Source organism: Cataglyphis hispanica, chromosome 1 (genome assembly GCF_021464435.1).
Source record: "Cataglyphis hispanica isolate Lineage 1 chromosome 1, ULB_Chis1_1.0, whole genome shotgun sequence".
NCBI classification, from domain to species: domain Eukaryota; kingdom Metazoa; phylum Arthropoda; class Insecta; order Hymenoptera; family Formicidae; genus Cataglyphis; species Cataglyphis hispanica.
This window is the reverse complement of record NC_065954.1, coordinates 7347130-7362405: the sequence shown is the minus strand read 5'-3', so window position 1 is coordinate 7362405 and position 15276 is coordinate 7347130. Positions and strand designations below refer to the sequence as shown.

General features: G+C 29.9%; 1 protein-coding gene across 1 annotated transcript in view; it reads left to right on the top strand.

Annotated features, from left to right (window-relative positions):
* The window catches only part of LOC126849725 (glutamate receptor ionotropic, NMDA 2B-like), a 153503-nt gene that overhangs the window by 113145 nt on the left and 25082 nt on the right, over positions 1-15276 (top strand). The window contains 4 exon segments of the mRNA XM_050591859.1: positions 980-1158; positions 1467-1881; positions 3918-4101; positions 4424-4562. Of these exon segments, the coding sequence (XP_050447816.1) occupies positions 980-1158; positions 1467-1881; positions 3918-4101; positions 4424-4562 (917 nt within the window).

The following is a 15276-nucleotide window of genomic DNA, read 5'->3' as shown; positions in this document are numbered from 1 at the left end:
TTATAAAATTTTAGTCTGCTTCTATTTTATAAAATTCAGTACGACTAGTTTGGTTCAGTACGACTGGTTCTGTAAACAGTTGGTAAATTTTATATACACCTTTTGCATATCTTTACTCTTGAAATAGAAGTTATTTGTACAAATGTTGATTTACATAATGCAATTCTAAGTTAAACATGATAAAATGAATCACACACTGTCGCATAATCAATTTTGGCATATTCTTTCATTAATAAGCAGAATCTATTTGTCCTACGAAAAAATCAAAGTATTGTTAATTTACAAGACAAAATTGATGAAAAAATAAAAAGTTTCTTCAAAAATGCGGAATATGAATGAAAGCGTTATTGTTTGCCTAAATTCAAGTATACCATATTTTTTTCTAGAATGTTAATTTAATCTTATAACTTTTGTACTCTCTATCTAAATTCAATTAAACAAATAATCTATTGTGTGACGTATAAAAATCCGTTGAACTAAAACCTCAAGTTATGTTGCATCGAGAAACAGTAGCATTAAAACGAGATGAGTTGATCAAACAACTCGCTGCCCGAGGCAAGTCGGGCTGCATTCATGGTTCAAGTAATGTTTTTTTTCAATGGTGTTTTTCATTTTTTATTTTTCGGAAAATAAGCGTGCGCGTAATGAAAAAGCGGAAATGAATTTAATGGAAAAGAATAACGCGATTGCAAAAATTAAAATTGCACCGCTTTATTCTCGCTAAACAATAATGCATTCAGTATAAAGATGCGCTTAAGGATCTTAATAAAATAAAGATCTGTGCGATTCATTCAGTTACTATAATTTGCAAGAAGAATTTTATTAACGCATAGTGATATCGAGCAATAATTCGGATTCTATTAATTAATATTAAATTAATATGAATATTTTTGGAAATATATATCAAATATAAAGCAATAAGTATATTTTTATTATTAAAATTATATTACTAATTACAATGGAACAATTTGTGTTGCAGCTATTTTAGACTCGCTCTGCAAAGAATTTCTTTCGGTGAATGTATCGGCCATCTTATATCTTATGAATTACGAGCAATACGGACGTAGTACGGCTAGTGCTCAATACTTTCTCCAATTGGCTGGTTACTTAGGAATTCCTGTGATCGCATGGAACGCCGATAACTCGGGACTCGAGAGGGTGAGTATAACAACTGTGGAATAAAAAGTAAAAGAATTTATATGAATTTATGTTTCTGTCGAACACGCAAACATTTATCTGTGCTCGCGGGCAAAATTTTTATTAGGAATCCATCAAGTTTTATTGAAATATACGAGATCAAACAAGTAGCGCAGTTGCAAATATCACGAGTCTTTGCTATTTACTTTGAAAATATTTTTCATAATATTAAAATGTGAAATTAAATTCGAACAAAAAATATGTCATCTGCGCGAGTTTCGTCGACATTTGCAAAACATAACGAAAGTGGAAATTTTGTCGGTTCGCAGCGGGCATCGCAGAGCAGCTTGCAGTTACAACTCGCACCATCGCTGGAACATCAAACCGCGGCGATGCTGAGTATCCTGGAGAGATACAAGTGGCATCAATTTAGCGTCGTCACGTCGCAAATAGCTGGTCACGATGACTTCATACAGGCGGTCAGGGAGAGAATCTCTGACATGCAGGACACATTCAAGTTTACCATACTAAACGCTATTCTGGTCACTGACCCACACGATCTCCAGGAGCTCGTAAACAGCGAGTCCCGGGTGATGCTACTATACTCAACTAGAGAAGAGGCAATTCATATCCTAACTGCTGCCAGGGAGTACAAAATTACCGGCGAGAATTACGTGTGGGTTGTTACGCAAAGTGTTATCGAAAATCTGCAAACTCCCAGTCAGTTTCCTGTCGGAATGTTGGGTGAGTAGAAAAATTTTTCGCACTCACGTATTTGCGGATTATTGGATCGGAAAATTAAAAAAAAAAAAAACTCAAAACATTGCTCCTCGTGCATAAATCCTTGGCTTTATCAAATTAGAGTAAACTACGACCCGCATCCCGCATATATAGTATATATAAATATTTGTGGTAATTAATTTTAATTAAATTTACACAATTGCACAATTGCTGTAATTTTCACTAAAAGTCGTTACAACAAGTATTTGCATATTTCAAAAGCTATGTGTTTAAATTAATAAATAGAGAATGACATAAAGTATATTCATATTTATAAACGACAATAAGAAGAAGAATTAAAATGAGCTAGATATATTTATATAATAATAAAGTTAAATATATAAAACTTTCGTTATTTAAAATAAGATATTGCATATATAAAGAGGAGAGCAAGATAAATTTTTGTGATTTATTGATATAGAATTCATTTAGAGAATATATATATATTATCTCATATTTCTCTCCTGAATGCACGCGAGAATCGCGTGAAGCCAAGAGTGTATTTATACATTCGTTACACATGTGTTAACATTCAGAATACAGTATATTTTATCGGGAAGAATTCACGGGTTCTCGAGTGAATAGATAGAAGAATTATTCACACCGTGACCAGAATCACGAAGACGGAAAATTGATTCCTTTCTCGAGATTCTCCCGAGAATATCCTTGAGGGAAAAATAAATTCGTCGAATTCCACATCATGTGAGCCACGTGAAATAACATAACTCGGGTTGAATCTCTCACGTTTGAATTTTTGCGAACTAAAACTGGTGCGTAAACTCGCGTAAACTATGTATAAAATGCTAGCACTTCGCGTTCTTAAACGCGATCGCTGTGAATCGAGCAGGACAAAATGTTACTTTGGTTCAATACTATTTTATAGTATCGCCAAAGTGCTGTTTAAACATCTTTCGGAACCACGTTTGTTTCAAATAATACGGGAAAATAAGATTTAATATTTTATAAAAGAGTTTGTTATATAAGCTGTTTGCAATTTTAAATATTTTTTGTATGAGTATCTCACTAAATATTTAATCAATGTATGAATCTCATATCTAAAAATATATTCATTCAACGCAAATTTTGTTGACTTGAATTTTTCCGTTTGATTTTGTCAAACACAAAAAGTGAATCTGCTTTTTGTACAAATCATCTGACATTTTTCGATCTTCGATATATCTATATTTTTCGTATCTTGTCGATATTTTCAATATTTATGGAAATGCAGGTGGCACATCGTCGCACAAAAATCTGGTCGAATGAAGCGCGTCTTGCGATGTATAAATTTTCCGTAAAAATTCCTTTCAAAAAGGAATATACACTTTATATGTGTTGCGAAGCAAAACGAACACTTCTTAGAAATAAATTCGAGAAATAAAATTGACAATAAGATTTATGCATTTTACAGAAAAATTTAGAAAATTGAAGAGAAAATTTTATTATTTTTATATTCTTTTTTGTTTTATATTGCATTTATAAAATTTATTTTTTATTTATTCTTTATATTTAAACCACGTAAATATCTAATATTTTAATATTCAGAATTAAAAATTCATAAAAAATCTTAAAGCAGAAATTCTGTTTTAGAGAAAAACTAAAATTATATTTTATTGACATAGAATATATTTTCCTAGAGTAATTTTAATGTAACCGGAATCATGAATTTATTTAGAAATAAATGAGCAACATCAGAGCAAAGCTCTCCCGTTATTTCAAGAATCCAATTTCTGTAAACGTCCGCAAGCTCGAACAAAATTGCGAATATCAAAGAGAACGAGCAATAATCTCTGTATTGAAAAATGAAATCCGTGTCTCGTGAATTATTTACAAGCCCGCTTAGTCTCTCATCCATTTTCCATTCGCTTATTATCGGTAGAAAAAGATGAAAAATACAGAAAATCTCCGATATGATTGAATCGGTCGTCATGCAAGCCAATATAAATTTTGCCAGTAATGAATTCAGCTTAACGAGCTTGTTCGATATCTTTTTTCTCTCGCAGGTGTGCACTTCGATACGAGTAGCGAGAGCTTAGTAAGCGAGATCACGACGGCAATCAAGGTCTATGCTTACGGTGTCGAGGACTTTGTCAATGATCCGAAAAATATTAATCGCAGCCTGAACACTCAACTGAGCTGCGAAGGTGCCGGTGAATCACGATGGAACACGGGGGATCTGTTTTTCAAGTAACTTTTAACAGAATTTTTAAAATGTTGATAGATTTATTTGTCGAATATTTAAGCAAAGTTTTTTGAATTGCAGCAGAATTTTTTTTTTCAGTAATTTCACTATGAAATTTTTTCTTTATTTAGTGGATTTATATAATTTTGTGAATTACAAGAATTCTTTAAATATATATGTATATATATATATATATTTTTTTAAATTTTATACATATATATAATTTTTTTTATATATATTACATCACATATTATTTCTTACAATATTTTAACGAGTATATGTAATATAATACGCTTTTGTTATATAAATATTATTTCCTTTTTCTAGATATTTGAAGAACGTTTCCGTTGAAGGTGATCAAGGAAAGCCAAACGTGGAGTTCACTCAAGATGGTGTATTAAAGGCGGCGGAGTTGAAAATTATGAACCTTCGACCGGGAGTTAGCAAGCAGCTCGTCTGGGAGGAGGTATTATAAATCTAAATTATTTTGCATGCGCTTTATCTTTCAAAACTTTATCTTTTGAAAGTTATTACTAGTCACACCAAAGAGTATATAAACACAACTTAGGAAGTTTACAAATAACTATATGAAGACGCATGAATAATTAAAGCATCGCGTCAGGACTAGAGTCCCAGCTTTATTACTCGGTACCAAATACTAAATTTCTTTACAACAATATTAATGTAATTAGACTTTTACATGTATTTACATAAAGCTTGCATATTAAACAAAAAGAATTCCTAATGTTAAAAATTCCTATTAAAACCACGCAATGGAAAAAAATCATAAATGGATAGCAGTTATGTGCTAAAAATTTCTTTCTTTGTAACTAACATTAATTGTTACATAATCAAAATTTTTATACAAAATATTAAAAAATAGTAAATTTACTATGTAAATTTACTGATGTATTAAAAAAGTATCTCCATAACGACACATTTCCGGAAATTTTGCCATAGAAAAACAATACTTATTTTTTGACTAGGAATACAATAATTTGTATTATGTATAAAGGATATTCTGTTCAATATAAAATATCGCCACAAAATAAATTGATAGACTTAACACAATTCGTTAAATCTAAACTTTTAAAAAGGAAAGTTCTTGTAAAAATACGCAATGGGCCAGAAAATTTTTTTTCATCGACGCGCATGAAATGCTTTCATACCGAAGAGGCGTTATCGAGTAAAAGAGCAGAATTTATAGCCCTCGATGCCGAAAAAGCTCAAAGGGAACACGCTATATATAACATCACGATCGTCTCTTTCGTTACGATGCCGACGGATTTACGGCACTGAGCCGCAGAATTGCGGTAAACTTTAACTTCCTTTTGCGTTCAACGATCCTTCTTCAGAACGCATTTGCAAGTGAACGAGAGTCTTAAACAAAGTGTCACTTTATTAATCGGTAGAACAATCTCATTATAATCCACATCCTTTACCGTTTTCATAATACGGTATCGGATCATCCGTTGTAATAAATTAATGCGATGGCAAAGGCTCTTTCGGCTTCAATCGCTCGGATTTTCATCACGAGCGAAAGCACGTTCTGCCGCGCCAATGCTTTCTAGAAATTGTCAAGCTTGGTCGAACGGCTCATAATAGTGTTATGAATTGCCGTGCGAGATATTTCAAGATGCACTAGCTTCTATTGCTAGCAAGGAAACGGTAGCGACACAATTGTCACGTACGCAATAGTCGAGAGAATATTACGTGGGGCTTTGCCACGGACGATATTACTTGGTATCCTTTAACGCGCGCTATGGAAATTTCCAACAAGGAAGATATCATCTTAATGTTAAATTCTTTTTAGAGAAGTCATGATATGAGCTATTCGTAAAGTTATGTATTAAAAAATCCGTACATAGATAGCTTCCAAAGGGTTCTCAATTTTTTTAAATACATGGAATTATGAAATGTCTTGCGTGAGTATTTATTTCTGAAGAAATATCCTTCTATTGTAAAATTCTTTTTATTTTATATATATAAGAATAATAAAGAATACTACGTCAAAATATATAAAATTTATTTGCTGTGCAAATTAATTAGAAATTATTATTATTTATTTATATATATTATTTACTTTTTATAATCACTATCATTGTATCTTTTTATTAATTATAATTTAATCAAAATTTTTAATTTTAATATTATTTCATTTACTGCTGCTGATTTAACTGATTTATTTATTACACAAACATTAAATTGTATAAAATATATAGTGTACATATACATACATATTTCACATTTTATGCACATTTTGTTATCTATGCATAAACTTTTCTGAAATTATTCATATTATAACGTATCGTTGAGCATCTAAGAGAAATTTTTATCATTTTTTTGTAAGTTTTAACAAAAATTGATGGGAATTCTACTGAAGTTTAACTTTATCTTTTGACGTTCTGTTCATGACATGAATCCATCTTTGTTCGGCATACCAATTTCCGAGAAATTCTTTTGTCATCTCATTAAAGTTTCAAACATCGTAAGAACAACGACGTTTCGACACAAGCAAGAATTTATCATTTATCTGCTCCGGTAAGTCTGCCGTTTGAAAGTTGATCTTACCGCCAAAATAGATTTTTTTGCTGACAAAGTATTTTATAAAACTCTCAGATATTTTTATAGCCGCTATTTTTTAATTTGTGCTCTAATAAAATATCATTCTAATATTCTTGCGCTTAATATCAGTTCTCAAGTCTTCTTTGCGCGTAACATGTCATGTACTATTTTATGTCAACATAATTATAGATTTAGAAATCCATAATTTAAGTTTAGTAAAGAATGACAATTCAATATTACATAAATATATATTTCTTTTTCATGTAGGACATTTATAATTTATGTTTATATTATAAACTTATAATAAACAAATTATTCTTTAAAGTTATTTTTCAACATTTTTTAAAATTGTTAAATTCACGATAAAATAAAAAATATATATATATATTACGAATTAAAATATGTATGTAAAATTTTTTTCAGATAATAAATATCTTCAAGATAATATATATTTGCACAAAATATAAATTTTGAACTGCCTCTTGAATGAAAGAGGCATGATTGCACTACTTCCATCCAAATCTAATGTTTCTCGTACATGATCTATTTATCCACGCTTATTTTTGCAAAGCTACAATTAAAACGCTATTAATCTAGCATCTAGCTCGTCACGTAATGAAAGCTACGCTAAAATTTCATTAACTATCCTGCGACCGGCGCAACGGGACGCGAAATTTTGTTATCCCGATACCCGTGCGACATCCGTTTCAATTCTAACAATTTGCGCGCAGGTCACAATTTTAATTATTTCTTTTAATTCGAAAGGAGACGATCGTCTCAGCGCTTTGCCGCTTTGATGCTTCTCGCACTACGCTCGTCGACATCTCGTTTCTAATTATATCTTTCGTTCGTATCATGTTGCACAAATCATTGTTGACAGACTTCAGAGAATATCGAGATCCCGTATTCCCATTTATTCCCTTGACACTGACGTTCTTCCGTTTCACTGCTAGAAATAATTAACCAGAGATATCGAAGGCGAGCTTGGTATTTCCGGCGTAAGATCGAGCTGACAAGTTGATAAGGCCGAACGGCAGCGTAATGCGTATATGCATATAGAGAAAAACATGTTTTTAAATTAAGATATAATGAACTCAAAATTTCATTTCATTAAAGAATTATTAAAAATAGATAGACAGTGGATCCGGTTTTTTACAGAAAATAATAAGGCTAGAAGAAGTGTCTAGAAGTCTCTGTTAATCTCTTGATAATTTATGCTATATAAAGTATCAGCATGGCACAAATAAGCTATTGAGCATGGACTGTTTATTATGAATTTATTAGAAGCTTAAAGGCAAATGTTTAGCATCTTTAAAACGGCTACATAATTAGGTTCAACCATCTTTTAAAAGTTGCAAAAGAATTATATTTCCGTTAATGATCTAAAAATACTTTACTGCATTTTATATATAATAGTTTATCTGTATAACTATACACAAATGTAATTCTTATGATGGTATGCTTATAAAAATATTATATAATATACAATAATTTATATTGATGTAATATTTTTTTTATCATACATAGAATAACTTCTGAGTTCTCAAGAGAGAACTCTTGCAAGAAAATTAAGTATTACATTTTTCTATGACATTTTTTCATAAATACCATCGATTATCTTTTCAAAGGATGCTTTTTATCGATAAATGGATTCGTCCAATTTGTAAATTATCTGTAACTTGGATAAAATTGAATCTCATTTCCATACACGCATGTACACATCTCTTCTTATTTATTCTCATAGATAATGGATATCTGATGTTCACGGCAAAATTTCAACAATATTGATGCATCATTTTCCCGATGTACGCGTGTTTTCCGTATATTTCGCTACTAAATTGGCTTTTGCAAAATAAGTGGATTATCGGATCAAAGTCCGATCGTGATCCGGCATCGTCGAGCGGCATCGCGCGTGAAACACGTCGATCGACTAATCACGTTAGGTATATGTGCTAAATATTCCCAAAATTTCCCTCCTACCCTCTCTCCACCAATTCAAGAATCGCCAAACTTGCGTTGGAATGCAGTTCAGTCCTCTCTATAATTCGCGCAATCGTGCGAAATTAGGTCGTCGCTTAGGAAGCCGGGGTTAGAATTAATTAGTGTACACGCGTTTCTCATTCGTCAGCAGAATAACGTGCGCGACTCAATCAACTGTACACAACACGAACGTACATGCGGCGGACATTCACTTAGTTCAATGTTTCAAATATACCCTTCTTGCTTGCAGAGTAAGATAAATCGTATTATATAATATAGACAGAAAATAATAAACAGTCATTTTCATTCTTGGTTTTAAGCATAGTTTGCTAATTTATAAAATAATTCATCTTAAAAATTAATTATACGTTTATATTTATTTAATAGAAATTTATAGTTATAGCTTAATAGAAATTTCTCATTTTTAATTTTAATTTATGGAAGTCTCATTATGCTTATATATTTTTTACTTATTTATTTTATCAATCGATGCTGAAATATAACTAGAATATACGAAAGAGAGTTACATTATTTGAATATTATATATAAAAATACTAATTAGTTGTTAACTAAAATACCAACATTGTACATATTGAATATAATTGTATATAAAATTAATAAGAAAATATTTTTTGCATTTGTAATAATTATTATAATTTATATAACGATACTTTTTTCAACTTTAAAAGTGTTTAATAACGCTTTCTGTAATACGCGGCAAATCAGTGTTAAAATATTAATCAATGATTGAAGACATAAGTTAGTAATACTTAGCAATACGAGATCTCAATGCAGATGAACAATTATGCTTTGAATTCGATCAAACGGCAACTTTAGCCGATTTCTGTTTCCTCTTTGCTTTTTCAAACAGCATTGTTTTCAGATATTAATAGAAAATACAGAAAAATATATAAATTCTTGCAATCAATATATTTTTGTGCATTAGTTGTATCGATTATAAACAATATATTTTGGCAAAAAATACTGATTTTATTTTACTTATATAAGTTAAAAATATATATACTGTAAGCATTTTTTTATTCTACAGTACTAATATAAATTTATAATTATAAAACATATAAATAATTATAACTCTTAATCGTTCAAAAAATTATTTTTATTACGACACATAAAAATATTTAGAAGTAAAGGACGCAATTAATTAAAATAGATAAAATATAATTATTCTCAGATGATTAATAGACTGTTATAATATATAACTCTTATATTTAATTATCTAATACTAATCAATTTATATGATAAAAGTTAGACATTAGAAATAAATTAAATACTTGATAATATATACAATATACATACATGAAATAATACCAAATAAACCAGCATGAAATTGAATATCGGTGAGTTTTTAAATGGTTTACCCAAAGAGACTGCAGCGTTAGAGAAATGTTGAAGATGAATTCTTGCTGTGATAATTATTACCCGTTCTATTTGCAACAGCAGTCATGTTATTTTGAAACCCTTCGATTTTTCATAACATGTAAACTACACAATGGCGGAATCCACGATATAGTCTGCCAATTTTACGCTTTTTATTTTTGGCACTACAGTCGTATCGATTTTTTCGTCCTATATTCTTTCAAATGAATGCCGGGAGCCTTCAATCCGAAGGATTACATCGCGCGGGGAAACCTTTAATGCAAAAGAAATATAAAAAGAAATGACATAGAAAGAAAAATCAATTAAGGGTGTCCGAGAAATCAACAACAACGACAAACAAGGATGACTTTCTGAATTAGAAAACCTTCGAATTTCGAGAAATTTTTCATTTATATAAATTAATCAGTTAATACATTATATAAATCATAATATTTTTTATATCATATATTACAATATACTTCACCTATCTAAGAATAATTGCATTTTGCTTATGTCAATTAATTCCATTGTTTGTTTCTTGATATTTGTATTGTACGTTATAATAAAGATAATTTTGTTAACAACATAATGTACACGAAAAGCAGAATACAACCAATTAATAATAAAAAGATGGAGAAAATACCTAATATATATTTATATCGAAAAATTTGAAGATTACATTATTTTTTATTTTTTCTGAGCATTTGATTGGTTATTCAATGGGCAAACTGTAAACTATGAAATATATTGTAAAAGCAGAAGATGTGCACGTACAAAGTATTAAATATGTTAATTGTTTTCGTCGACAAGCAATAAAAGTTTGTTTGCAATATGTTGTTTTCATCAACAGCCGCGTAGCGGCAACAACGCAGTGTTTTTGTTGACGAGAAAGCAAAAAAAAATTATTTAATATTTTGTTTTTTTATTATTTTTTATTCTGTTTATTGTTTTTCTGAAAAACACATGTAGACAGGTGATAAATATTGTTCAAAATATTTCAATTTTTTTAGGTATCTACAATAGAGAATAAATATATAAAGATTACTTAAGCAAAAATTTATTAATAATGTTTCTTTTTTTTAATGGAATGCCGTGAATGGAACTAGTAGTATTATAGTTAAAAAATAATGAGTTATTAAAAATAAAATAAAATCTATTAGACGTTTATAAACAAAAACTTGGTAAAGATTTAAAATTATGCATATATAATTTACATATATATATATTGAATATAAATATATATATATATATATATATATATATATATATACAATAATTTACAGTAATAATTAATAGCTTAAATAATAAATTGTCTAAAACACAATAAATAGCATAATCGCGTAACGTGCACCGTGAACTAAAGCAAAAAATTAGTATAAATAGATATAAAATGAATAAAAAATAATAGCGTTGAATATAATAGATAATAACGTAAAAATTTAAAAATTAATGGATTATTGAACGTACGATTAATTGTTAAAAAATTTGATTTTTCGATTTATAATGCACATTTCGCAAATTTCACAATCGCACATTTCAAAATCGCAAAAATTAGAATATTATCAAATAATATATGTATATGTCACACGTCAAGCTCGTATAAAACAATGAACGTGGTGTCAGATGTGTCATATATATTAACGCTTTGTATCTCATGTTATTGACACTTCGATCAAAATATGTTATGGTAAAAGTTTTCTACAAATCTTTTTGGCATTGCCATCAGGATATGAAAAATCAAAGTTGAAGTATGAGAAAAGCCATTTTTGCAGGTACAATTGATAGCAATTGGTATTGATTACGCGTGAATGATTGGTTCTATAATCACGAGGAGAGTAATTATTCAATTATCGGAAATACAGAAAAACAGGTATGCAAACTGGGTTTTGGAATTATCTGACTCAATATATCATCGCGGTTACTTTAAGCTTTTCGATATTTGCCAGATGGTGTACATATGCACCCGCGTATTATCTAAGATACGCGCGGCGCGTACAAAGCTAATTAGCGAAATTGCTCGAATAGCCGACGCTCTCAGTTACTCATCGATGGTATTAATTGCTATGAGATAGAATAGAGGAATTGATCGAATTAATGTATTTGCTTGTACAAGAGAATGATTTGTGATTATAGTTTTTTAGTATTGACTATATTACATTATTAATAAATAAAATATATTTGATGCAGATTTTTGAATTTGTATAAATACAGAGTGAGAATTTTTCAATAAATATGTTTCTATTTTTCATTTCTTTGTTGCATTAAATTTATATTTTTTATTAGATTGAAAACAAAGATACATATAAAATTTGAATAATTATTGTGTATGATTATTTACTATATCAAATTATTTTATTTTAAGCTACTTATTAATCATAAAAAAGTTATTATAAAATATTATAACTTTTTATTATATATTCAATATTATTTTAAATCATAAGTTTTAATAATTAGTTTTTATATTTAATTACGATTCTTCTATTTGTGATTGTTATATTTTGCAACTATATTGTTACATATGTTTTTTTTTATATTTCTCTCTCTCTTTCTCTTTCTTTCTGTTTTTTAATTAAGAAGATCAGCGTTTTAATTAATTAATAGTTCAATGAAAATATAATATCGTAAGAAAAGAAGCATAGAAAACCGCATCATACGTAATCAATGGCGTCCTACAAGTTTATTCGCTAATAAATATTCGAACTCGTCGGCAATACGGAGGACAATAATTCTCAAAACTTCTGGTGAAAAACAGCATCGCGGAATGTGTACGTGCCGCGTATTCCTTTTCTTTTGCCAAGTTGCTCGAGTTCTTTTCCATTCACCTCTTCGATTGTCGTGTCCTCGGGAATCGCTGGCCTCCGAAACGAGCTTGAAAGTTGTCCCTTCTCGAGGGAGGATATTCTTAGGGGAAAATTTATGCCGGAAGTTTCGCAGATTAGAGGGCAGTCCAATGGGATGCCTGGAATAGCGCCAAATACCGTGGGATGTATCGCAAACGATTGCGGTAAAACGTGGACGATATACAGCGCATGGTATAATCCCCGGTTTCCTTTTACCTAACCGGGCTTATCGAAGGGACAGCCATTGTGGCTTTACGTCGCCGTCAAAATCCTCATGGGCCAATTAACCCTTTTGGTCGAAGCCTTTTACTCTTTAATCCGATAAAGCGATTTTGCATATCACACACTATTAAATTCTTAAATATATCTGGATATCAAAGAGAGGAATAACTGAAGGTTCAACAAGGTCATGTTAAAAATATTTTTCAACAGTGAGATTGTGTGAAAAGTAAAGAAATAGAAAATGATGTTTGTTTAGAAGAAGTGTTTAATTTATGACATATTTTTATGTTTGTAAGATCTTATATCAGATTTTATATTTTATCAGGAATAAATAGAACACAAAAAATTGCTTTTATAAATCTTTTGTGTGTTGTAGAATTTTTTTTTCTAACTTATAATTCTGCATTATTTTGTAATTTTTCTGCTAATATGTTTACAAATTAAAGTAAGTAGTAATAACCAAGATAAATAGTAACTGTTTTTTAGAATATTATGATAAAAACCTAATATATTTTTAATTAATATTGTTATTAAATTAAATTAAATTACCAAATCATCTTCTGTTCTTTTGGTAAAAAAGCAATATAATAATACAATACAATACAACATAATAAATTTACTCAAATTAATAAATATACACATTTAAAGTGGCGTCAAAACGCACAGTAAAGAATATTTATTGTTCAAATGTCTCTCATGTACTTGATATGTTAATTTATAATATCTCTTGACTATAATTATTGTGGTTATTGTACTAGAAAGTTTGTGTTTCACTACGGAGCAATAAACGGGTTAACAAGATGTAACTGCTAGCGTGCCGCGAACTAAACAGGCGGCAAAACTTATAATTAGCGAACATGATGCACTAACGAGATTGCTATAATTAGGAGATTCCATCATATTTTACGGTACATGTCGTTGACACCGCGTCAAAAGAGCATTTGCGATTGCCTTGACGCTAAACGTGACAGAGGATATCAACGCCAAAGAACGCATTACGGCATATCACACGTCGCGGCATAGTTAACCGTATAATCTCGAGTTCGCGTAATGAACGTGTAACCTGTTTATTAATTCATAGCATGTTAATCTAATCATTAATTCATCACCGCCGTTTTATAGCGGGCGCCATTCGCGAGATATTTCCCATGGCAAAAGTTTAATTCCCGAGCGTTTGCTGCGATGCATCGACTCGCATTATATTGCGATCCGCCATTTAAATTAATTGGATAATAAAGGTATAGAAAACAATATAGATATACATAAATACATACATATATATATATATATATATATATATATATATATATTAATTTGATTACCAAGAATTAAAATAAATATAATGTCGAGATCTGATAAAAACGCGCGAAAATAAATATATGCGAATTGGCGACAGAATGTCTTTCGTGTATTTGTAGTACGAATAAACACGATTTATTAAAATCAGATATTAAAATTATTATTTTTTAATTGTTTCCTTTTTATATTTAGCATAAAAAAAGGGTTTGATTTTAATAATATGCATAACTGTTTATGCTATATATACAGGTCTTATATTCTCCTGAAATTTATAATTATTCTACCTCGTATCTCTTCCCCATTTGCATATTCTGTTTGACGTTGCTTTCATTAATTTTATGCGTAATCATGCGTTAACGAATAAATACAATACGTATATGCCTTGTAATTCTAGAATAAACTGAGAAATCTTTCATAGCAAAACGCATACAATATTGTATTTATACTTTGTGATATTAATTTACAGACAAAGTCGGTGAATGAAAAAGAAATGTTAAAAATACGTATGACGTCAAATTTTTTTAAATTACAGATGCGTGAACCTTTTGAATCTCCAATTTCCAATTTGATGAATGAAAAAGAAAAGTTGAAAATGCATATGACGTCAAATTTTTTTTAATTACGGATGCGTGAATCTTTCGGATCTCCAATTTTCCGGAAAGAGATCTTTATCGATAAAAACTCAAGCATTCTGTTTTTTTTTTTTTTTTGTCTCTCTGCAGTCGTAGGAATAAAAAGTGGACGATCATGCTGCCGTATATAGGCGTGTATATGAATTTTCATGACGACACGCTTGGCGCAATTCAACTCTCTCGTGCAGTATCGGTTTCTAATATGTAGATGTCTCGTCCGCATCGAAGTGCATCGCCGGTAGAGGCTCTGCATATTGAAAAGTTA